The sequence below is a fragment of the Octodon degus genome, unplaced genomic scaffold (assembly GCF_000260255.1).
Source record: "Octodon degus isolate 3935 unplaced genomic scaffold, OctDeg1.0 scaffold00077, whole genome shotgun sequence".
In the NCBI taxonomy this organism is placed as follows: Eukaryota; Metazoa; Chordata; class Mammalia; order Rodentia; family Octodontidae; genus Octodon; species Octodon degus.
In genome coordinates, this window is record NW_004524653.1 from 10546933 (window position 1) to 10569472 (window position 22540).

General features: G+C 49.0%; 1 protein-coding gene and 1 pseudogene across 1 annotated transcript in view; both read left to right on the plus strand.

Moving 5' to 3' along the window:
- Slc13a3 (solute carrier family 13 member 3) overlaps positions 1-22540 on the plus strand; it is a 74817-nt gene that overhangs the window by 20087 nt on the left and 32190 nt on the right. The window contains exons 2-6 of the mRNA XM_023720729.1: positions 3574-3839; positions 4891-5054; positions 16228-16300; positions 19635-19820; positions 21223-21318. Coding sequence (XP_023576497.1) covers positions 3574-3839; positions 4891-5054; positions 16228-16300; positions 19635-19820; positions 21223-21318 — 785 coding nt within the window. The remainder of the gene's footprint in view (positions 1-3573; positions 3840-4890; positions 5055-16227; positions 16301-19634; positions 19821-21222; positions 21319-22540) is intronic.
- LOC111818023 lies at positions 7066-7314 on the plus strand (annotated as a pseudogene).

A 22540-nucleotide genomic window follows, 5' to 3' on the forward strand; every position in this document is an offset into this window, starting at 1 on the left:
CTTTTTCTCTAATTTTGGTCTGCAAACTTAGGTTGTTAACCATCCAGAAGACAAGCTTATTGTTATTATCAAACGATTTAGGCTTTTAAGCTTAACCTCACTATCTCACTGCATTTCAAACATCTTAGGCATGATAAGGAACAGGTATTTTTCATCAAGTATTGATATGTTGAACTTTGAGTCCCTGCATAATATGATAAAAACATCATGGGGAAGTTGTTAATGATCGATTGTATCTCTTTAATAGACACTGAAATATCTAGATTTTCTGTTTCCTTTTCTCTGATAGTTGAATAAATTATGTTCTTCAAGAAGTTTGTTTCAGGCTGGGGAGATATCTCTGTGGCATGAGCACCTGCCTGGCAAGTGCAAGGTCCCGAGTTCAATCCCAGGTACTGCATGCCATGCCGGGCATGCTGAGCCAGCCACTGATACTGGGTATGGTGGCATGTGCCTGTTGTCGCAGTGCTGGGGTGGCTGAGGCAGCAGGATCACTACAAGTTCAAGCTGTGTAGCGAGGCCCTGCATCATAAGAAAAAAAAATTATTTCTTCCAAGCTGACAAAATTAGAGAAGTAAATTTGCAACATTCCTCTGTTGATCTTGGAATGGAAGAGTACAGTGGAGAAATAAATGCCCAAATACATGCAGGAGAAGGCAGGGTCTAAACTTGGGACTCCATACAAGCTTTTATTTGCTCAGTGTCAGTTCAAGTAGCCCCTTCCCTGAGAAGTCTTCCCCGATGTACCCCTTTGTCTTCTAAGCTAAATATCCACCCCAGATATCTATAGTGGGCTTCCAGTTACACGTGCTACTGGGCCTGTTGTTCAGCACTGCACTTAGGGATCTGCAGCAACCAGCCACTGAGACTTTGGATTCTTCGTGGGCTGATTCCCTCACTCTGATTCCTGAGATTCCCTGCACTCTGTGGTGCCACCCTGGGCCTAGCAGAGTGAAGATCACAGCCTATTGATACATCCATCATTGATCTGTTACTACATCCATCCATCCCCTCTCCACTGACTGACACCAAGCCCCTAAGTTATGTTGGGCATGGTGCTAGGTGAGGCAACACAAAAGAGCACAGGTGGAACACACCGGGGTGTGCTTTTCACGGACCTGCCATTGTAGTTGGAGAGACAGAGCAGACAAAGAACGTAGGCTGCCCCAATGTTTACAGGTTATGATTTGACAGGGTTTCTAAACTATTTTTCATGGAACACAAGTTGGGTAGAATTTGAAGGGATATTTAGATCTATGGACAAATATATTCTGAAAACCCTGGGTGAAACAGAAATAAATAAATGTGATTGCATGATTTGTGAGAGACTTCAATGTATATTTATGAATTTTTAAGGAAGAACAGTTGTTGGCAACTTGCTTGGCTTTAGAATTTCCTTGGGAAAACCTCATGTGGCCTTTGATGACAAAACAAAGTACCCAACACAGATATTACGTACGGCCACCTTCTGGGCCCCATGCAGCTCACACACCAGCCAGTGGTTCTATCCATGTAGGGTGTCCCTGTGTGCTTTTCTAAGCATGGAGTGACAGCTCCTTTTATGCTAGCACCACACCAGTAGTCTGCTTAGGGAATACCTATTTCCACCTAACCGATCCATTTGGAAGTGACATGTGGCTGCTCCATAAACAAAGCTGGGCCTTGTTAGCTGGGTCAGGTCCAGATAAGCCCCAAATCCAGCTGAGGAATTTGACTCAAATACAAAAGAAGCTTCCAGTACAGGCAAGAAGGCAACCCTTTCCTCCCCTGTGCTAAGTCACCCTTAAGTGCTGCTTAGGAAGATGTCGAAGGCTTCTATCTTTGACTGCTTCTCCAGAAGGACTTGCGACAAGGCTCTGATTGTGAAGTTTCTTGGAGGTTGGGGGAGAATGGAGGTAACACGAGTGTGAGAATAAAGAGGGCTCCTCTGGGACACCAGGGTCTTAACCATACTGGGTACCTCTAGGAGAGCTGTCTAACATGGCCCACAGGAAGGGCAACCCAACTTGCTGGCTGGGAGGCAGTCCTAGGAGTGGTGTTTCCCTGCATGTCTCAGCCACTTATCTAAAGCCAAAGGAAGCCGGTGGGAACCAAAGGGAGAGGAAGGAGTGTCCAGTCTACTGGAGTTGCTATAACAAGAACCCTTAAACTAGATAATATATTTAAAAAAGAACTTTATTACTCATAGTTCTGGAGGCTCTGAGCCTCAGGCACTCTATTAAACAGCTTAATACATATCTAAAATTGAGGTCCTCCCACATTCAGTGCCCAGGGAGGGCTTGGTCTCTCAAAGATGGTGCCTTGTTGCTGTGTTGCTGTGTGCTGGGTCACATGGTGGAGAGAAGGCCCTTAGGGCTCTTTTACAAAGGCACTAATCCCATTCTTGGGGGCTGAGTTCTCCTGACCTAGACACCTCCCAAAGGCCCACCTCTTCTTGTCACCACCAAGGGGGCTCGCTTTCGCCTTGGGAGTGGAGACCTATTCAGACCATTAGCAGGAGGCATGGAGGCATCTGGGCCTTCCAGATCCCTCTGGCTGGCGCAGTTCCCATCCTCCCTGCTCCCACAGCTCACAGTACCACACTTTGTTTCAGACCCTGTCTTCCTGGGGATAAATGATTAGCCTACATATCTGTCTCCATGAGCAAAGGGAACAGAGGTGGCAGCCCCAGAGCCCAAATGCCACGTAGCAGCATCTACTGCAGCCTCCAAGTCCAGGTGTCTTATAATGGACCAAAATGAAGGGGACATAAATGCCTCATACACGCGCCTTTTGCAAAGTGCAAAGATATGAGATTACCTAAGGGAGTTCCATAATGGTCTGTTGTGGGTGCTGGAGCATACAGTTCCTCTGGGGCACTCATGTTTTCCAAACTGGGGTACCTGTAGGTTGGCCAGGTGGTAGAGCACATAGATAAGTGTGGCCATGAATTGCCCAGTGAGTATCAGTTGTTGTCCCTACTTTGAGAACACAGTGTGTCAGGTCTTGTCTCAGCACCCCAAATGGATATGGCAGGGGCTTTTGGGGTCACCTCCACATCCCCATGAGGGCTTATCATCCTGCACACTCTTAGGGCACCTTCCTGCATCTTAAGGGGCTTCCTTGGCTGAAGAGTATGCTCAACTTGCACATGAGAAGGCCCGAGGCGCCCTTTGGTGGCCAACAAAGCCCAGTATCTCACTGCCTAGGTGAACTCTGAGGTGTGTTGTCTCAGTTCCCTATCGGGATACTGCTCCAGCTGCCCACAGTGGTGACCTCCTCATGAACACATGTCCTATTCCCTTTCTTCTGTTTCACCTTCCCACTGCCCTCCCCAGCTTTCTGCCCCCTCTTCAAGTAAATTGTTTTGATTTCCATCCTTACCTCAGGACTTACATCTAAGGCAACGGGGGTCTTTCCTGTAGTCCTCCAGCAGACCTGTGGGTGGACAGAAATAGCTTCTGCGATTTACAGCTGAGCAAAAGGAAGCTCAGAGGTCAAAGCCTTGGGTACTGCTCCACCCACTGCTTCCTTACAAAGGGACCTGGGGGGCTGCCCCACCCCCGGCTGACCCTGAGTCTGTGTCTCCCTCAGGAAGGGCGCTGTCTGTTCATCATTCTTCTCATGGCGGTGTACTGGTGCACAGAGGCCCTACCCCTGTCCGTGACCGCGCTGCTGCCCACCGTCCTCTTTCCTTTCACCGGCATCCTGCCCTCGCACAAAGTATGCCCCCAGTACTTCCTGGACACCAACTTCCTCTTCCTCAGTGGTCTAATCATGGCCAGCGCCATCGAGGAGTGGAACCTGCACCGTAGAATCGCCCTCAAGGTCTTGATGCTCGTTGGGGTCCAGCCAGCGAGGTGAGCAGGGCCACAGCCAGCCCCTGGAGGGAGGCAGGGGACCCACCCTTCTCGGGCGGCTTCCGGGTTCAGTCATCAGGGCCTAAGCTCGCCGTTCCCACACCCGGGACTTGCTCATGCTCAGCCCCTGAGGGAGCTCAGGTGTGGGCCAGGCACAGAGCCTAAGGACAGCCCAGAGAGGGGGTCAAGATGCTGACCCCAGCCCAGTAGGCCCAGAAAGATGCTTCTGGCTAGGGTCAAAGACTTGGTCACTCCTGTGTCCACAGCTTCCCTAAGAATAGGACTGGAAGGTTCTGTGTGGTAGCTTTAGGGCAGTGTGACTGGGCTGCTTGGGCTGTTGAAAGTGACTTTGGCCTGTGAATAGCAACGTCCCAGTACTTGCCTCATGGAGGCAGTGTGAAGGTGACAGGCGGAATTCAGCAGCTCGCCATAAGAGGTGGCTGGCCACAGTTATCATCCTTGGGTGCTACCCATCTGTCCAGGTGAGGGGGCTGGGGGTGTCGGGAGATGCAGAGGGGCTGCGAGGATGGCCTTGGAGAGAGAAAGGCAGCCAACACCCAAGGCTACAAGGCCTCAGGCTCCCTGGCTGGGACTTGAACTTTTATTCTCAAAGGATTGGGCATCTGTCCTTCAGGCCTGGCTGTGCTGGGTGCTGGTGAGGAGCCCAGGGCACGAGCAGGGAATGAGAGGAGATGCGAAGGAGGCTGAGACAGGCAAGGCCAGATGGCAGGATGCCCCCGGGCCTCAGCTGTCATCCTGAAGCCAGTGCCGTGGAGGATTTGGGGGCCAGGGAGAGAAGATGTCCAGCTTGGCTTGGCTTTGGAATGATCTGCCCTTGGGCCCCCGTGGTCAGGGCACTTGAGCACACCGAGCCGGGCGTTCCTTTGATCCAGGATAGCCCGCAGTACTGGATCCCACCCTGCTGCTAACTTGTCTTCTCTGGGTCTATCTAAAATGAACAAGTTGGATTCCTCAGCAAAGAGAAAATGGGGCCGGAGGACCTCCTGGGCCAGGGTGCTGGGTTCACCTCTCACCCCCCTCTGTCGCGTAGGCTTATCCTGGGCATGATGGTGACCACCTCGTTCATGTCCATGTGGCTGAGCAACACGGCCTCCACTGCCATGATGCTGCCCATTGCCAGTGCCATTCTGAAGAGCCTCTTCGGGCAGAAGGAGCCTCGGAAGGACCTGAGCAGGGAGAGTGAAGAGAACAGAGGTGAGGCTGTGCAAGGTCCCAGGGTCCACTCCGGGGGGGAGCAGGGATACTGGCCAAGGACAGGGAAAGAAACACTTCCTGGGCACCGACTGTGTGCCAAGTATTTCAGTAGTCATAATAATAATGAAAATAATAACAATTAGATTTTAAGTCAGATACCATGATTTTCAAATTTTGGATTTACTGAGCATTTACTATGTACTAGGCGACCAGTTAGGCATTTCACATATGTTGATTCTTTTAACACACAAGATAGCCCTTTGGAATAGACATTATAATTAAAATTTGTTTGAAAGCATTTTAACGGGTGCTCAGTATCACCAACACCCAGGGAAATGTCAAATGAAACAATGAGATTTAAACCAGTGAGCTAGCCAAGGTAAGAAAGTTGGAGGTATTAGGGAGCTTTCTCTTGCTGTGCCCAAAATAACCGACATGCTCATTCCAAAGGAGGGAGGGGTCATGTGGGCTCACAGGTTTGGAGCTTTCAGCCCATGGTGGGGCTTGGTGCCAAGGTAGGGACACTGTAGCAGAAGGGCGTGGGGAAGAAAGGATATCGCCTCAAGGCAGCCAAGAAGCAGAGAGAGAGAGAGAGAGAGAGAGAGAGAGACAGACAGACAGACAGACAGACAGACAGAGACAGACAGAGAGACAGAGAGACAGAGAAGAGAGACAGAGACAGACAAAGACTGAGAGACAGACAGAGAGACAGAAACAGAGACAGAGACAGACAGATTAGACAAGCCAGAGAGAAGGGCTGGGGCAGTATTTGCTCCCCACAGGCTGCCCCCAGTGACCTACTCCCTTCTTCTGGTGCCACCTCCTCTGAGCCCATTCAGCTATGCCCTCACCCACTGATGAGTCCGGTGTCCTGCGATCCAGCCAGCGCTCCAGGCCTCACCCGAGAGCACTGCTGCGCCGGGACAGCCCTCTGCACCTGAGTCTCAGGGGAATGCTTCATATGTAAACCATAACACTGGCTAATGCCCAGTGGCAGCAGGAGCAGGGGCTGTGGGAACTCTTCATGCATTGGTGGGGAGTGTGTGGTCCACGACAGGCTTTCTTACGGGTGCCTGCACGCATTTAATCCAGTGACGTGTGCTCGTGGCCTGTGAACTAGCAATTTTGCTTCTGGATGAAAATGCTTGAGAAATTCAAAAAAATAAATAAACGAATGAACAAGAGGAGAGACAAGTGGTGACATTCACATTCTCTCTGGGTTGAGAATTGGTGGTCATGTGGACACCATTCCTGGGAAAGGATGAAGGGGAAGCACACACTGAGCACCATGCTACTCTTTTTTTTTTTTTTAAGGGTTTTTTTTTAAAATTATATATATATATGCGTGTGTGTGTGTGTGTGTGTGTGTGTGTGGCCAGCTCAGCCCACCAGGGGGCGGGGCTGGCTGGCATGTGGTGCTGGGGGATTGAACCGCGGTCCCTGTGCTTTATTAAGCTTGTTCCAAGTAGGTGCCTTAGACCACTGAGCCATCTCACCAGCCCCCATGCTACTCTTAAGAGACAAGAAATAGAGGGCCTGGGGAGATAGCTCCATAGTCTAAGTGCCTGTCTGCAAAGTGTGAGGACCAGAGTTTGATCCCCAGTACCGCCATGTGGGCCCCAGAACCCCAGGTGTGCCGTGCCGGCTACCGAAACCAGGTGTGGCGGCACATGCCTGTAATCCTAGCTCTGGGGAGGCTGAGACAGGAGGATCACTGTGGGTCCAAGCTGCATAGTGAGACCCTGTATCAAAGAAATAAATAAATAAATTTTAAAAAATGAAAATAAAAAGAATTAGCAAGCCAAATAGTTACAAAAATGCCTCTTACAAAACCATGACTGTGGTTGAGGAGAAACCGGAATGAGATCTAGCACACAATAGCAACATATGGCTGTGCATATTCACACACAAATGGCAACACACTTTGCAAGAACACACACACACACACACACACACACACACACACTCAAAAAGAAAAGCTACAGGTAGATTCCTTTCAAAGCCTCCCTGAGCCCGTCGACTAGACAAGATGAGCAAAGCTCACCCTCCTGAGCTGAAAAAATTTATGGACAAGAAGTTATCATTGAAATTGAATGGTGGCAGACATGTCCAAAGAATATTGCAAGGATTTGATCCCTTCATGAATCTTGTGATAGATGAATGTGTGGAGATGGCAACTGGTGGGCAACAGAACAACATTGGAATGGTGGTAATACGAGGAAATAATATCATCATGTTGGAAGCCTTGGAACGAGTTTAAATAATGACTGCTCGGCAGAAAAATTCATGCCCCTCCTCCAAGTGCTACTTTCAGTGACTGAAGATTGGGTCATACACATTTTCATATATTAAATTTTTGTTAAATAAACTTTTGTAATAGTCAAAAAAAAAAAAAAAAAAGAAAAGCTACATATTGAACACATCTGAAAGCTGCTATGGGAAGTGGTAGTAGGGAAAATGGGGCCAGGAAGAACTGAAATAAATACAAAAATAACCTTAAAGGGGATCTTGTGTAGCCAGTAGTGATAATGCGCCATGACCTGAAAGTCCCAGTTCCTTGACCCTCTGAAATTGTGCTTGTAGAAAAACAAAACCCAAGTAGCCGCCGTGTTTTTAGATGTCAATGTAAGGGTCCGTGTGAAGGCCCCGCGAGAGGAGGTGACTCACTTTCCCAGGTCAGACAGCAGGCAGGGGGCTGAGCCAGACCTTGAACCCAAGTTATGTGATTCCAGAGCTCGTTTGTTATGGATGAATCCAGCAGTATTGGTGAGAATGCTTTCATCTGCAAGTAAAGAAAGCTTGTCTTCAGGTAGCTTAAAAATAGGCATTTTCTTCAGGTATTAGGAAGGCAGAGTAGAATAAGGGCCTGCCTGGCAATCACAGGGTCCTGAGTTCAATCCCTGGTACCACAAACAAACAAACACCCCCAAAAACAAATGCCCCACAGGGGCAGACTGGTTAAACAAATCACAGTGCACCCGGTGCATATGCTGGAATAATTCCCACAAACAGTCCAGCCACAGGAGCTGTGGGCTGGCTCGGGCAGCCTGGCTGAATGGCCTCCTTAACTAAGAGCAGGAAGGAGAAGGCTGCAGGTAAACTCTAACACAGTACACATGTTTGTTATTACTTTTTTTGGTGGAACCAGGGATTGAACTCAGGCTCTTGCACTTGCCAGGGAAGCGCTTATTCCACTGAGCCATCTCCCCAGTCCTGCTATTACTTTCATTACCTTTATCAGTAATTAGGAGGTTCATAGATGATGCCATTTGTTGATCTCCTCTTTCATGGAGAAATGCCTTGTGTGTCTATGGCCTTAGTATGTCAAAGACAAAAATATTTCTAACCTAGCAAAGTTACCCTTTGTATTGGCATTTGCTTTGCTTTTGAAGGTTATACTGCATATCATAAAGAGAGATTTGGGGCCAAAAAAAAAAGTCAGAGAGAGGCCATTCCAGGAGCAATTCAGATTCACAACAATATCTATTGTTAACAACTGTTATTCTTTTGGTCTTTCTCTCATGAGACTGGGTGTTATTACATATCCTGGCTGGCTTCGAACTCATGATGGAGCCCAGGCTGGCCCAGAACTTGGGCACTCCTCCTGTCTCAGCCTCCAAAGTGTGGGCATTACAGGGATGCATCACCATGCCCAGCTAAAATGTTTCACTTTTGATTGTTTTTAATGTGCTTTTAAGGGAAGCTGTAAACCATGCATATGTGGGCAGAGGCCTTCAGCTTATCCCAGCATCACTTCTTTTGCTGTTTTAGTAATAGAACCCCCACATGGTCACATGGCCGCATGGAGAAGGCAGAATTTCCCAGCCTCCCTTGCAATTGGCAGAATTTCTTAGCCTCCCTTGCAATTGGCAGAATTTCCCAGCCTCCCTTGCAACTGGCAGAATTTCCCAGCCTCCCTTGCAACCGGCTGACATTTGGTCAAGGGGACCTAAGTGGAAAGGATGTGTGTAATTTTCTACTTCCATCTTCCCTGGTGTTACCTTCCTGTGTGTGGGTGCGAATACAGTGGTGGCAGTGAGAGATGCCACCAGACTTGCAAATGCAAGCTGCATCTTAAGACGGATGGCACATCTGTCCTATTTGCTTTGCTCATTTGCTTTAAACAAATATGAGCCTCAGACCATCCATGTTTGTGTGCTAGCTATGCTCTTTTCAAACATGAGTGGTGCTAAAAAATACAGTGACTGTTTAAATGTTAAAATGCATCACAGTGATGATGCATTGCTACCAATACATTTTCAAAATAATACCCTTCAAAATAGTGCCCCTCACTCTGAACACAACCTAGAGTTCTTGCCTCTTCCTGAAGTCTTCTTTCATGAGTGTGTGTGTGTTTGTGTGTATATGTGTACTGAGACCCTGTAGACTCTGTAGACCCTGTACTAAATACATTTTTTTTAAAAAAGTTCAGTATTGATAGTATTGATCTGTGTCCCCTCCAGGTGGATGTCACCTGCTGACAATGGATGAGTATCACGCACTAAAGGGTCCTGCTTACTTTATTTCTGCGACCTCCCTGACACTTAGAAATGACATAGGTGCATAACAGCTGAGATCTGAGCGGTGAAATACTATGTCCAGGATCTCATTTGTTGGTGAGGGAGCAGAGTTGGGATCTCCACAAGGGCAAAGTCCTCCTGATGGAAAGAGAGAGGTGCTGTGTGGCAGGGCTTGCAGATGTTCCCTGTAAATAACACACAGTAAATATTTTGGGTTTGTGGGTCACTCGGGTGCCACTACTCACTCTGCCCTGGAAGACAGTGGCAGAGTCCCAGTGGGCATGGTTGTGTGGCAGTAGAGTGCTATTTATGGGTGCCAAAATGGAGACGTGGCTTTCCCCAGCATATTATCCCTGGATCGCTCTTCTCCTCCATCTACACAAGGAAAATCCATTTTTAGCTGATGGGCCGCACCAAACAGGTAACAGTTGATTCCAGTTGCAAACTGTGGCTCCCCAGCCCCCGTGCTGCCCTGTCCCACTTATGGTTTTCAAACCGTTCTCCTAGTCTTGAATCTCCAAGAGAACCAGATCACAATCTCACTGGGTTGGCATCAAGAAGTTGGGGCCCTGCCCCTCACTGTTTCAAGCCCAGCTGGCCTACATTTTCTGTTTCATACTCTTTGAGTTTCCGACGAAGAAGAGCAGATGTTCACTAAACACTTACTTTGTGCATGGCTCTTTCAAGGGCCTTATGTCGGAGTGGAGGAAGCTAACTTTGACCTTATTTTGAGGAATGGAAGTTGAGGAAGGAATAGAGAGAAAATGAATGAGCCTCCCCCATGTCATCCAGTGGCAAAACAGTGGCTTGGAGCTTTTCTGCTTGATTCAGAGATGCAGCCCTTAATCTCTGTTACTCTGCCCCTCACAGGAGACATTTTACAAAACGGCTCACTGTGGCAGGGGGCACAGCTTAGTGACACAGTGCTTGCCTGGCAGGTGTGGGAGGCCCTGGCTTCTGTCTCCAGTACCAAAATTTTAAAAAGTCACATAAATATTTGAATGCTAAGTCCCTCACTGTAAAAATGAAAATTCTGAGATCTGGGAAAGGATGGGACTTACTCAAGGTCACATGCAGTACTGGTTGTATGGAAGATTCCAGTCTTCTCCCCAGCACTGCAGGGTGAGGGGTGGTGGGGAACCCTGGGTGGCTGGGTAGACACTGGCCTCCACAGGCTGCAGGATCAGAGAGCAGGGACGAGTTAATGATCAGCTCCTGAGGTCTAGGACAAGCCTAATTCCAATGCAAAGAGAAATGTTCTTTTCACCCAGTTTCTGTGCTATGGCCAGGTGGCCTGAAGTGAGGGCAGGACAGGTGAAGGAGTGGAAACTTGTGTAGGTGGAGGAGGAGAGGGACTGGAGTCTACCAGAGATTTTAGGTTCATCTACGGCAATGACCACTGCCACGCTAGTATGAACTACACCTTTCTGAAGACCCCACACCCCAGGCCATACTTTGCTCTGTGTCTCCTGCCCATCACGTGTCACTCTTGGTAGCTGCACTGAGATGTGGGTGATCTCACTTAGCAGATGAAGAAGCTGAGGCTCAGAGAGGCAAAATGATTTGCTGAACCTGCAGAGGGAAGCAGAGGCCAAGCTGGGGTGCTGCTGGTCTAGACCTCAGAGATGCTCCACTGTGGAGGGGATTCCTGAGCATCTCTCTGGTCTCCTACTCAGTTCTGTGCTCTGCATGGCGACCTTAGTGGTGGTGCCCCTTGGTGCATGACACCCTCACCTGCAGGGGTCAGCGTCCTCATCCTGCTGGGACAAAGGAGGAAATGATGCTCCAGTTGATGTTTGGCCCAGTGCCCCTCAGCCGGTGAAGGGCCCACCTGGCTTTGGAATTTTTTTCCTCCTTTCCTTTGCCCCAAGAAGGCCATGATATATGCCATCCACGCCTGCACAGGAATGTCTGAGAGACAGCGATTCACAAAGCTGGCTTTCAGCTCAGATTAAGCATTGTCCTCCTTCACTCTGCACTCGCTGTGCCCTCCCCAACTTTCTTCTCATCTGTAAAGTAAGATAAGGTTATTGTGTGTGCAAGCCAATCAGATGTTAACCTGCCTAATGCGTTGTGTGTGCAAACCATTCAGTAGATGTTAACCTATCTAATGTGGGGTGTTTCACGTTCCCTGTGCTGCCCTTTACCTTCTGGGTGCCCAGCTCGAGGCTGTTTCTGTTATACTGGGAGGGTTGCACTAGATGGATCAGGGTGAGGACAGACCTACTAAGTGCTAGGTGGGAGCCTTGGAGATGTAGTGAGACTCAGAGGTAAGAGATCTAAAGACTTGGGAATAGCCTGGCTCTGCCACTAGCCCACCAGGTCCTCTTGATCCCAACCTTGACCTGCCTCAGTTTCCCCAAGCAGATAGTAGACCTAGCCTGACTCTGCAAGACTGCTCCAATGTGAGCTTGCACAGAAGAAAGCGCCCAGGCTCCCACCGGATATGAACCCAAGAGTCCTTGTGACTTGAGCAAGCTCTTACATAAGCACCAAGCTGGGGACTGACCTGCAGTTTCTGGACCCAGAGAAGTCTCTCTGGAGACTTTGCCCCACCAGCCTGCTTCTGCGTGGTCTCTCAGGCCACTGTGGTCACAGGAATCCCAGAGGTGGACCCCTGGGTAAATGGTTAAGAGTTCTTGCCTTGGTTGTCCTAATTTTCCCCCTTCATCTCTGTTACCTTTGTCATCATTAGAAAAATAATGCCTGGGATAAAACAGGCTCACAGTACAGATCTACGTAGAGAAACAGTGAGTCTCCCCCTCCACAACTCCTGTCTTAAGCTGATTGCCACCTACAGTGTTTGCACTGGTGCTGCCCCACTACCTGCAGTCTTGTGGTAGCTTCTCCAGTTCAGTTGCTGGCAGCCAGTGGAGGGGTCCTTAGATGAGGCAAATTGGGAAATACGCAACCTCAGTTTCCCCCTCTGTAGCTTCAGATGGGTTACGCTCAATCCTGGCTGCACCTGCAGAGATCTGCAAAAATACCCAGGTTGATGCTCCATTCCAGAGCCACCAACAGACCCTCTGGGTGGAACCCGGGAGGTTGTGAAGAGCAGGTGGGTCTAAGGAGTTTGGAGGAGGGCTCTACCTGAGGTGCTGGTGAACTCCCAGGTGGGAAGGGCAGTGAGGTAGAGGTGGGTGAGGCCAGGGGTCACTGGGCCAGGGTTCTTCTTGTTGAATCATCCCCTGTGGAGCGACTTTGCCCCGCAACCCTCAGTGTGCTATTAACAGTGCTTTGCTGTTTGCTTCAGTGCCCTGGCTTCAGTTTTGTGCACTGTGTGTAGACATGTGTTCCTGTCACCTGAACCCTGGGGTTCTTGGCCACATGGCCCGGCACAAACAGACCTGACTTTCAGCCTTCAGACCTGGCCTGGTGGTCAGCAGGGTTGGTATCAGACGTGGCAAAAATGATGCCACCAGCCACGGAGATATCCTGTTCCCTCTTGATGTCAACAGGGAAATTGCAACAAGCTCAGGGGAGGGACTTCCTTAAGTCACTGAGGCAGGGAAAGAGCCAAGGCTCAGGTTGACACCTTTCCTCCCAAGCCATGTGGCTGAGTGTGTGGGTTGATTTGTACAAGGAAAACTCCCATGTAAAAGATCAAACTATCTTGTTCCCTGCAGGAGCTGTTTCAGAGTATAGATGCCTTTCAGTCAAAGGTCTGCAGGGAATTTGCCTGCTCGAGTGGAATTTATTTTTCCTTGCAGTGGGAATGATAGCTGATACCCCAGACAGCCTAGAGTGTCTCAGCATGGAGGATTAATAAGAATCTTTGAAAACATTGGGGGCTTTGGAGATCACTTGCAGGAGGATTGGTGGGACTCAGGGTGGCTCCAGGTTGGTGCTGCCAGAAATCAAGTGTTGTTTGATGCCTGGTCAGGAAGTAGAGGGGGTGCTCAGCATTTTAGTGGGTGGCACAGTGGTCTTGCAGTTTGGTGAGATGATGGAGTGGTCCTGTCTTGTGCCATGATATTTGCCTGTGTCTGCAGCTGGTGCCCTTTAGACTGCTGAGGTCCATTGGGGACCCGAGTGACCTGGCGGGGAGCATGGAAGTTGTCTGGGACATCAACTTCTGCCTGGGATTCTCTCTGGAAGGTGACAGCATTGATGGGCTCTTTGCCAACACTCAGCTTTCATCAAGGCCTGTAGATCAGGGCTTGGCACACCATGGCCCACCAAATCTAGCCCACTGTTCGCTTTTGTGCAGTGAGTGAGCTAAGAATAAATAGCCTTTACATTGTTAAAGGGTTGAAATAAGTCAAAAGAAGGAAAATTATTTTGTGATATGATGATTATATGAAATTCAAATCCCAGTGTCCAAACTTTACATATCATCTGTCTGCAATGATAGAGCTGAGGAGTGACCACAGTGACCATCGGGCCCCCCCAGGCCAGAAAATTTTGCTACCTAGCCTTTCACAGGAGGATTTTGCTGGTCTCTGCTTTATTTATTACTACTACTAATATAGGTAAGGGTGTGTGTGTGTGTGTGTGTGTGTGTGCGCGCGCGCGTGCGCACTTGCGCGTGCGCATGTGTGCATGCTCCTTGTGTGAAGCAAATGCTCTACCATTGTGCTCCAGCCAGGCCCTGGCCCCTGCTTGTAGTGTGTTGACTTTCATCCCCTTGGCAAAATCTTAGAATTGTTCTTCCACTTATAGAAACTAAAGATTTGAAATACAGAGAGGATAAAAATTTTCACTTAAGCCAGTGTTTCTCAATTTCGGCACCTTTGACATTTTGGGTGGGAGGATTTCTCTCAGAGGCAGGCTGACCTGAGATTTGAGGATGCTCCATTCCTGGCCTTGCACCGATAGATGCCAGGATGGCACCCTTTCCCCCCTGTTGTGATGATCAAAAACATCTCCTGACATTGTCCAATGTCCCTTGGGGGTGGAATTGGCTCTGGATGGGAACCATTGCTGTGAGGCCACTTTGTAAGTGATAGAGTCGATCTTTGATCCTTCACCGTGATTCCAGCCTTAGAAACTTCTAACTCATTCCATTTTTCTTATCTAAAAAACATCGTCAAAGGCTGGTGCAGAGTCTGTCAGCAGAAGGACACTTCAAAAAATGAAGTGAAATCTTGTCCCAGCCTGTTCTGCCTCCCACCTGACTCAGAGAAGTCAAAGTCCTTTCCTGGAGTCCCACCTCCCCAATGTGTGATTTGCCTTGTCTCCTGACACTCCTGCTGCTCCCTCTCACCTCCTTCACTCCCCTCTCTCGGCCCCTCCTGCCCCACAGGAGCACACTGGATGCGCTCCTGCCTCAGAGCCTTTGCCACAGCTCTTCATTGTCCCGGGTGATGTATGCCTCATTCCCTGACCTCCTCAGGTCTCTGTTACATGACAGCAATCTTGAAAGTGGTCCCCACCCTAGAGCGCTATCCCCTTCTCTGCTTTTATGCCCACCAGCATCCGACACAGGGTGTCACATCCTCATCTCTGTCTGTGGTTGCCTCCACTCCTGGGACACAAGCCCCACGGAGCATGGATTTCTGTCTCATCACTCAGCCCCAGACACACAAGTCGCACCTCACAAAGGTGGTTTAATGGATTGATCTGCCAGAATCTGTGTGGCCCCAAGTAGCCCTGAGCTCTTATCTCCAAAGAGGAGTGGAGCCACATCCACAAATCATTCACTCCTAGCATCTCTGTGGTCACCAGCCTAGGCCAACTCCATCATCACAGTTGGAAAATGGGTGAGAGCCTGTGCTAGGCACCTGGCTTCCGTTCTTCATCCCTCTGCCGCCCTTTCTTCTCTACCGCCCTGGAGAGGTTTGCGAAAGTTATATCATTGCTCTTGGGCACTCAGCCCTGCAACGGCCCCTCATACCTGACCTGGCCTCTGCTGACCTCACTCTTCCCCTCCTCCACCTCAAGCCCTCCTAAATCCCTACTTCCTCACTCCTCCAACTGCCTTGGCTCCTCCACTTGGCCCCATCTTTCCTTACTGCAGGGCCTTTGCACTTGCAATTCCTATTTCCTGGAGCCTTTCCCATGAGTCTTCAGACCACGTGACTGGCAACTTGCTATCCCTAGGTCTCAGATGAGACGCTGTCAGCTTGGAGTGACCTGACTGGTGGCAGTAGTTCGTCTGCTGTCCCTGCCTTTCATTTTCCATCACATTCCCCAGTTTTATTTCCTTCATAACATTCATCATTCCTTGAAATCTTCTTCATTCATTTATTGCATGTTTCATTTTCTAGAATACAGGGAGCAAGGGCCTTGTTCTATACTGTTCACTGGGTACCCCAAAGCCATCGCCCATAGCCCATGATTAATGTTAATTGATACTGGGTTAGGTGCAGAAATGAATGGACAATGGAGATCACCCCCCCATCCATTGATACCCATTATCACTCAGCTGATCTCCCCAAAAATATCCCCTTGGCAACAGCTGCTGGGGGGCTGCTCCCTGCCCGCAGGCCGGTAGCCACCTCCAGGGGTGGGTGGATGGTAAGACAAGAGGATGCATGTCACATGCCTGGTCTCCTCCCCTGTGCCCCAACCCTGCTCTCTTTTTCTTTGTTCTGTACAGTGGACAGTACAGCACCCTTGGCAGCGAACGTGGCCTAAGCTGGCTGTGCAGCGCCCTGGGCTCCCCTGCCCCTTTCACCACCTTACACTAAGCCGTGGTACTCTTTCCCCAGGCACCACTCGGGGCAACGGGCTGCACCCTGCACCCACAGAGACTCAGTTTCTGGCCAGCACACACACAGAGGGGTAAGTTCCTGCTGGAGGGGACTGAGGGGGCCTGGTGTGGTGGAGATAATGAAGAGCTGATCTGTGGCCAGCTGCTCCCAGCCCCCGAGTTTCTCTCCAAATGACCCAGTTCCCAGGTGTCCACGATTTGCGCCCATGGCCTCCACGTAGGCCTCTAGGGCCTCCTTTAACAAGTCCCCTACAGAACGAGTAGGGGACATATCAAATCCCTAAGGCCATGCTGAAGCTGAGGGGCTTTGGAGCTCACAAAGGGGGATTGTGGAAGAGCAGGAGGGTGTCCACTGCAGGTAAAGACATAAACGTCCCACGATCCGATGACAGTCCACACTTAATGACATCTTCCCACCGAGGTCCACTAGTATGCCACTGCCTTTGCATTTTTGACATGGGGCTTAGAGTTATGTGGACCTGACTTGGAACTCTGGCCCCCACTGCCTGTGTGGCCCAGACAAGCCACTTAACCTCTCTGAGCTTCGGGTAGTCTTCACTGAAGCTGAACAGGGCCCTAGATCCATGTTGAGGGCTGCTTTGAGGGCAGATGAGATGACATGATCAAGCAGGTCACCTGGACCTTTTGTAGCCAGGTGGTGGCCTCGACCACTCATGCATTGGTTCCCCCACTTAGCAGTGACACACAGCAGGCAGCAATTTGCCAAAGGCGATTTGCTGAAGGCAGTGCTGGGCATCAGTTGGGTCTGTGTCCTCCACTCAGTACATGTTGGGTGAGGGGCTATGATGCACCAGGCTCTGGTCCAGGCACAGGGATACAGCAAGGGCCAAGTAAAGCTCCCACCACTGCTGCAGCTTGTGTGTGCTGTAGTGGGAAGAGACAAAGGAACGTACAGAACCTATATTACATCCCATGGTTGGTGAGTACCTGAACAAAGCAGGAAGGGGGCTAGGGTGGGAGGATGAAGGATGGGAGAAGCAGCTTTAAAATAGGTGGTCAGGGAAGGCATCCCAAGGGGATTGAGCCTGAGCAAACCCCAGCAGGAAGTGGGGGGCTGTGGGGAAAAAGCATTCTCAGCAGAGGGACCGGCAATTGCAACATTTTTGAGTGTGCAGAGAGCTCCCCAAGTAGCCGTTGGTGGAGGGACAGCACATCCGTGGATGTAGCCTGGGCTTTGAATGAGACAGCAGCCAATGAGGAGGGATAGGATCTCCTGTCTGGTGCACCCCATGGCCATTGCTCCTTCCTGGCACCGTGTCTGGAGACTTTAACTCTAACTTTGAAACATGGGTTTTGTGACTGGACCAACCACTCACCACTGATTGACTTAGGAATATATTTTAAATATTTGCCTATGCAGATATGTTGCTGGGGTAATTGAAAAAGACCTACACCCTGCCCCTGGGGGGGGGTGTCTCCATTCATTAGATGCAAACTTCTTTCCCTCTCTGGCCCTCAGTTTTCCCGTCTAAACAAAAGTAGAGATTGCATGAGATGACCTCCAGGGCCCTCTCCACCCTCTCCTTGTCCTTCTGAGGCTCAGGCTGGTGGGGACCCTGGGTGCGAGGCCGCCACAGTTCCTGACGAGGGCTCTCAACCCTAAGAAGCCAGACCATGACCTTGGTTCCCGGCTGCCCCAGTCTTCGCCTTCCCTCAGGCTGGAAAGTGACTGCTCAGAACACAGGTCAGGTCCCTGCTGACCTCAGGGGAGAGATCCCTGATGTGGCTAGCAGGTATTTGAATTATCTTTATTCTTTAAAAATAATTAAAAAATTCTATTATGCAGAATCCATGCCTGAGTTTAATCTTAATTTCTTTTCCAGATTTATTGAGTACAACAGACTAAGTAGTGTGTTCATATACAATGTGATGAGGTGTGTTGAGATGCATATGTGTTATAAAATGATTACTACAGTCATTCTAATTAATACATCCATTGCTTCACATATTTACAGCAGTGCTCAATTTTATCTGCTTGGAAACATTTTATGATATCACCCATCAAAAAATACTCTTTAAACATGTGTTCAGCATCTCATACCTGGCAAAAGGCTGAAACCATTAAGTGGATACTATTTTAGGTGATTTTATTTTACTGTATTTTTTGTAGTACCGGGGATTAAGCTTAGGACCTTGCGCTTGCCAGGCAAGTGCTTATTCTACTGAGTTATCTCCCCAGCCCACTAGGTGATTTCTTTTCAGAAGTGGTTTTTTTTTTTTTTTTTTGCTCCGAATGCCTTCAGGGCATGATTGGCTGGCTTGAGTTGTAGGGATCGAACCACAGCAACCTGAGCCTGACTGCTTTGTTGAAGCAGCCACTTAAAGAACTGAGCTACGGGGCAGGCCCCTAGCTGCTAGGTGATTTCTTGATATCTCTATGTATTATTGCATTTCTGAAAATTTTTAAAGACCTGGCCATGTCACGTCCACTGTTTTTCTAACCTGCTATGCCTATTCACAGAGTGTGGTGAAGCTCTCTTCACCTCAATAAATTCATGTCAACATCACGATCTCTTATAATGATATAATTAATAACTCTTAACTTCATTTTTTCCTCAAAACTAACTGTATGAGGAATACAACCTCCAAAATCCAAATAAAGAATTACAAGAGGAAAATGTCCATAATTTTACCACTAAAGAAAACAACAAAATAACAATATTTTAAAAATAATGTTCTAACTAATACCGATACTCTCATTTACATCTCCTATCTTACAAAGCACCCATGTATTTCATCCATTAAAGTAGCTATACTAGCAATCTACCCAGAGAGTTAACCTTGTTTTTGGGGGGCGGGTAGGGGGGACTGAACCCAGGGCCTTTGCAGCAAGCTACACCCTGCCACCCCACCCCCTTGCGAGACAGGGTCTCATTAAGTTCTCAAATTGCCCAGTTTGGATTCAAACTTATAATCCACCTGCCTCAACCTCCCAGTTGGCTGGGATTGCAGGCGTGCACTCCCACACCTAGCAACTGATCCCTTTTTGATAGATATCTGAGTTGTTTTTCATTTCAAAAAATACGTTTCATGGGGCCGGGGAGATGGCTCAGTAGGATAAGCGCTTGCCTGGCAAACGCAAGGATCTGAGTTCAATCCCCGGTTCCGCAAAAAAAAAAACAAAAAAAACAAAAAACAAAAAACAAAAAAAACGTTTCATGCCACGGCGTCTTCCCTTGTGCTCACCCCTAACGCACCTGTCTCATTTCTCTGTGGCAGAGTCTTGGGTAGAGTAGTGGAACTGAAGGGTTTCCGTGCCTGTGCCAACTTTACTTCTAGAGAGATCCCTTGATTCCACAAATCTGAGCAAAGTGTGGCCCGTATGTCTGGGAGGCCAGCGATTCTGACCGAGGTCTAAATGGCTTCCCTTTGGGTCATTGAAAGCAGAGGCCATCCTGAGGAGGTGGAGGTGCCGCTGGACCTGCTCGCTGACTCCAAGAAGGAGGAGGAGTACCACAGGAACATCTGGAAGGGCTTCCTCATCTCCATCCCCTACTCGGCCAGCATTGGGGGCACCGCCACGCTCACAGGCACTGCCCCCAACCTCATCCTGCTGGGCCAGCTCAAGAGGTGAGAGCAAGGCTCCTTGCTGCCTGCCTTGTGGCTCCTCTTCACTTCCCTCCCTTCCTCCCCACCCAGGGGCTCTGTACTGAGGACACTGAGTAAATCTCAGCTCCCAGGGGCTTCCATTCTGCTGGGGGAGATCAGCAATAAACCAAAAAGCAAGTGAATAGATGTTGTTGTGTGTGTGACAGGAAATAAATAAAGCAGGATGTGGAGATCGGGGGCCTACGGTAGGCTCTGTCCCCTCTGCAGAGGTGACATTTGAGCAGAGGATATGAGCTTGTAGACACAGGCTGGAAGAGCATTTCAGACAGAGAAAAGTGAATACAGAGGCTTTGAGGTAGGCTTGTTCTCAGGGCATCTCAGGGAATAGCAGGGAAACCAAGGAAAGCCAGACATAGAGATGCACTCTTTCATTGCAATTACTGGAAGGCTGAGGCAGGAGGATCATTTGTGCGCACACATTGGAGACCATCCTGGGCAACGTAGTAAGACCCCATCTACTGGGGGCCTGGTGTAGACAGGTGAGGGGAAGGGAGAGGAGACAAGGTTGATGGGCAGCACGCGAGGACCCCAGCCTTCCCTCAGTGAGCCCTGAGAGCCACACTCTGGTCCCAGCCCCCAGAGTTTAGTTTCAAGAGTTTAGAAATTCCAGATTCTGCCCACAATGTTCAGATTCCAGGGTTCTGAGAGGCTGGTGCCTAAGCTTCTTTCAAAGTGGAAGAACAGTGTAATATGGTCTTTAATTTGCACGAATGCCAGTGGAACCATTTGGCAAACAGCAGCCAAAGCTATTTGGTACTCCATGTGGCAGCTTCTCCACCTGGTGCTCAGAGCAGGGAGGGTGCTGGAGAATGGGTCCTGGTGGGCTGTGAGGCCTTAAAGTTACTGCGTGAGTGATGAGGGCACCCGTGATCGGCCACGTTGCTGAGCTTAAAGCCTGGGCCCTGGGTAAAGTGAATTCTTTGGTTTTTGAGAATTGCTGCTAGAAAGCAGTAATGCGCACCCCTCTTGCTTTTTGAAATCAAAAGAGGTAAAAACAAACAACGAAACCAAACCAAACCAAACCAAACGAAAAAAACCTCAACCCAGGTCCCCCTCACTGAAATTCTGATTCAGGAGGTAAAGCCGGGCTCTGAGTGCCGTATCTTCCCTTAGGCTCACAGGGGTTTGCTGCAAGCCTCAAGCGCCCTGCAGGTTCTACTCAAATGAGGCCGTGCCTCATTTTTGGGTGAACACAGGAAAGCCAGAAGCTGGGATGCTCCTGCCACAGGGCCTTCCTTTCCTCAGTTTCCTGTCAGGGGAGGCTGGGCATTTGGTGCCCATCCCAGGGCTGTGCAGGAGAGCAAGGACTCTCGGGGCACAGGACAGGGCCGCAGCTAAGGCAGGTGCTGTCTTTGGTTTTCAGCCTGCCTGTCAACCCTGATGTGAGCAGGATCTTGTGCCAACCTGAAAAGAGATCAGGGAGCAAGCACTGTGGCCCGAAAGTGAAAATGCCAGATAGGTAGGACTCTGAATAAATGACGTGCAACTCATATGCCACGATTGGTGGCACGTGCTGGGACTTTGGGTATGGAAATAGGTGGTGCAGGCCTGTAATTTCAGCACCCTGGAAGGCTGAGGCAGGAGGGCTGCAGATCCAGTGCCCGGATGGGCAACTTAGTGACTTAGTGAGATCCTGTCTCAAAGTAAAATAATCAAATTAAATTAAAGGGCTAAGGACATGGCTCAGTGCAAAGGCCCTAGGTTCAATCCCCAGGACCCCCATACAGAGAGAGAGAGAGAGAGAGAGAGAGAGAGAGAGAGAGAGAGAGAGAGAGAGAGAGAGAATCTTGTCTTTGGTTCTCCGGCTGAGAATCAAATAGACCTGGTGTGGGATTGGGAAAAGTGACCACCCTCGATCCTTGACCCCTTGCCCCAATAGGCCATTTAGTGGGCTTACTCTGACTAAAAAATGATATGGGTACCTTATTAAATACTTAGAAAACATAGACAAGGGTAAGAGCTTGAAGTACCCTCAGCCCCTCAGTAGACCTCCCTTTTAGACTTTTTTGTCCATATATTAAATATTTGTGTATATGCATTTAACGTTGTTATCACACTGTGTAAATAGGGTTTTTGTTTTTTGGGTTTTTTAGTACCAGGGATTGAACACAGGACTTTGTGCTTACCAGGCAGGTGCTTATGCCACTGAGCTGTCTCTCTGGCCCCTGAATATATAGTTTTATGGCAGGATTTTTTTAAAAAATGTATTTGATTGTTTCAGCATCTCACTACACAGCTCAGACTCATGGTGATCCTCCTGCTTTCAGCCTCCCCAGTGCTGGGATTACAGGCATGCGCCACTACACCCAGATTCTGGCCAGTTCAGCCTGCCCTGGGGGCAGGGCTGGTGAGGCATGTGGCACCAGGGATGGAACCACACTCCTGCACTTGCCTAAGCAGGCGCTTTAGTCCACTGAGCTATCTCACCGGCCATGTGGCAGGATTTTAAAGTTAAAATTTTTTAACAAACAAAATTTGATGGAAAACACAAAATTTTACTAACTATAAATTAACCTACTTGGGTAAGCATTAGACTTTATAAGTCATGGGCACTTAGACTGCTTTCATTTTATTATTGTTTTACTGTTATGAATTGTATGACTGACCATATATCTATTAGTATTTCACTTTTTAAAAACAATGTTTTTCTTCTTGGTCAAATTACAAAGGCATACTTATTC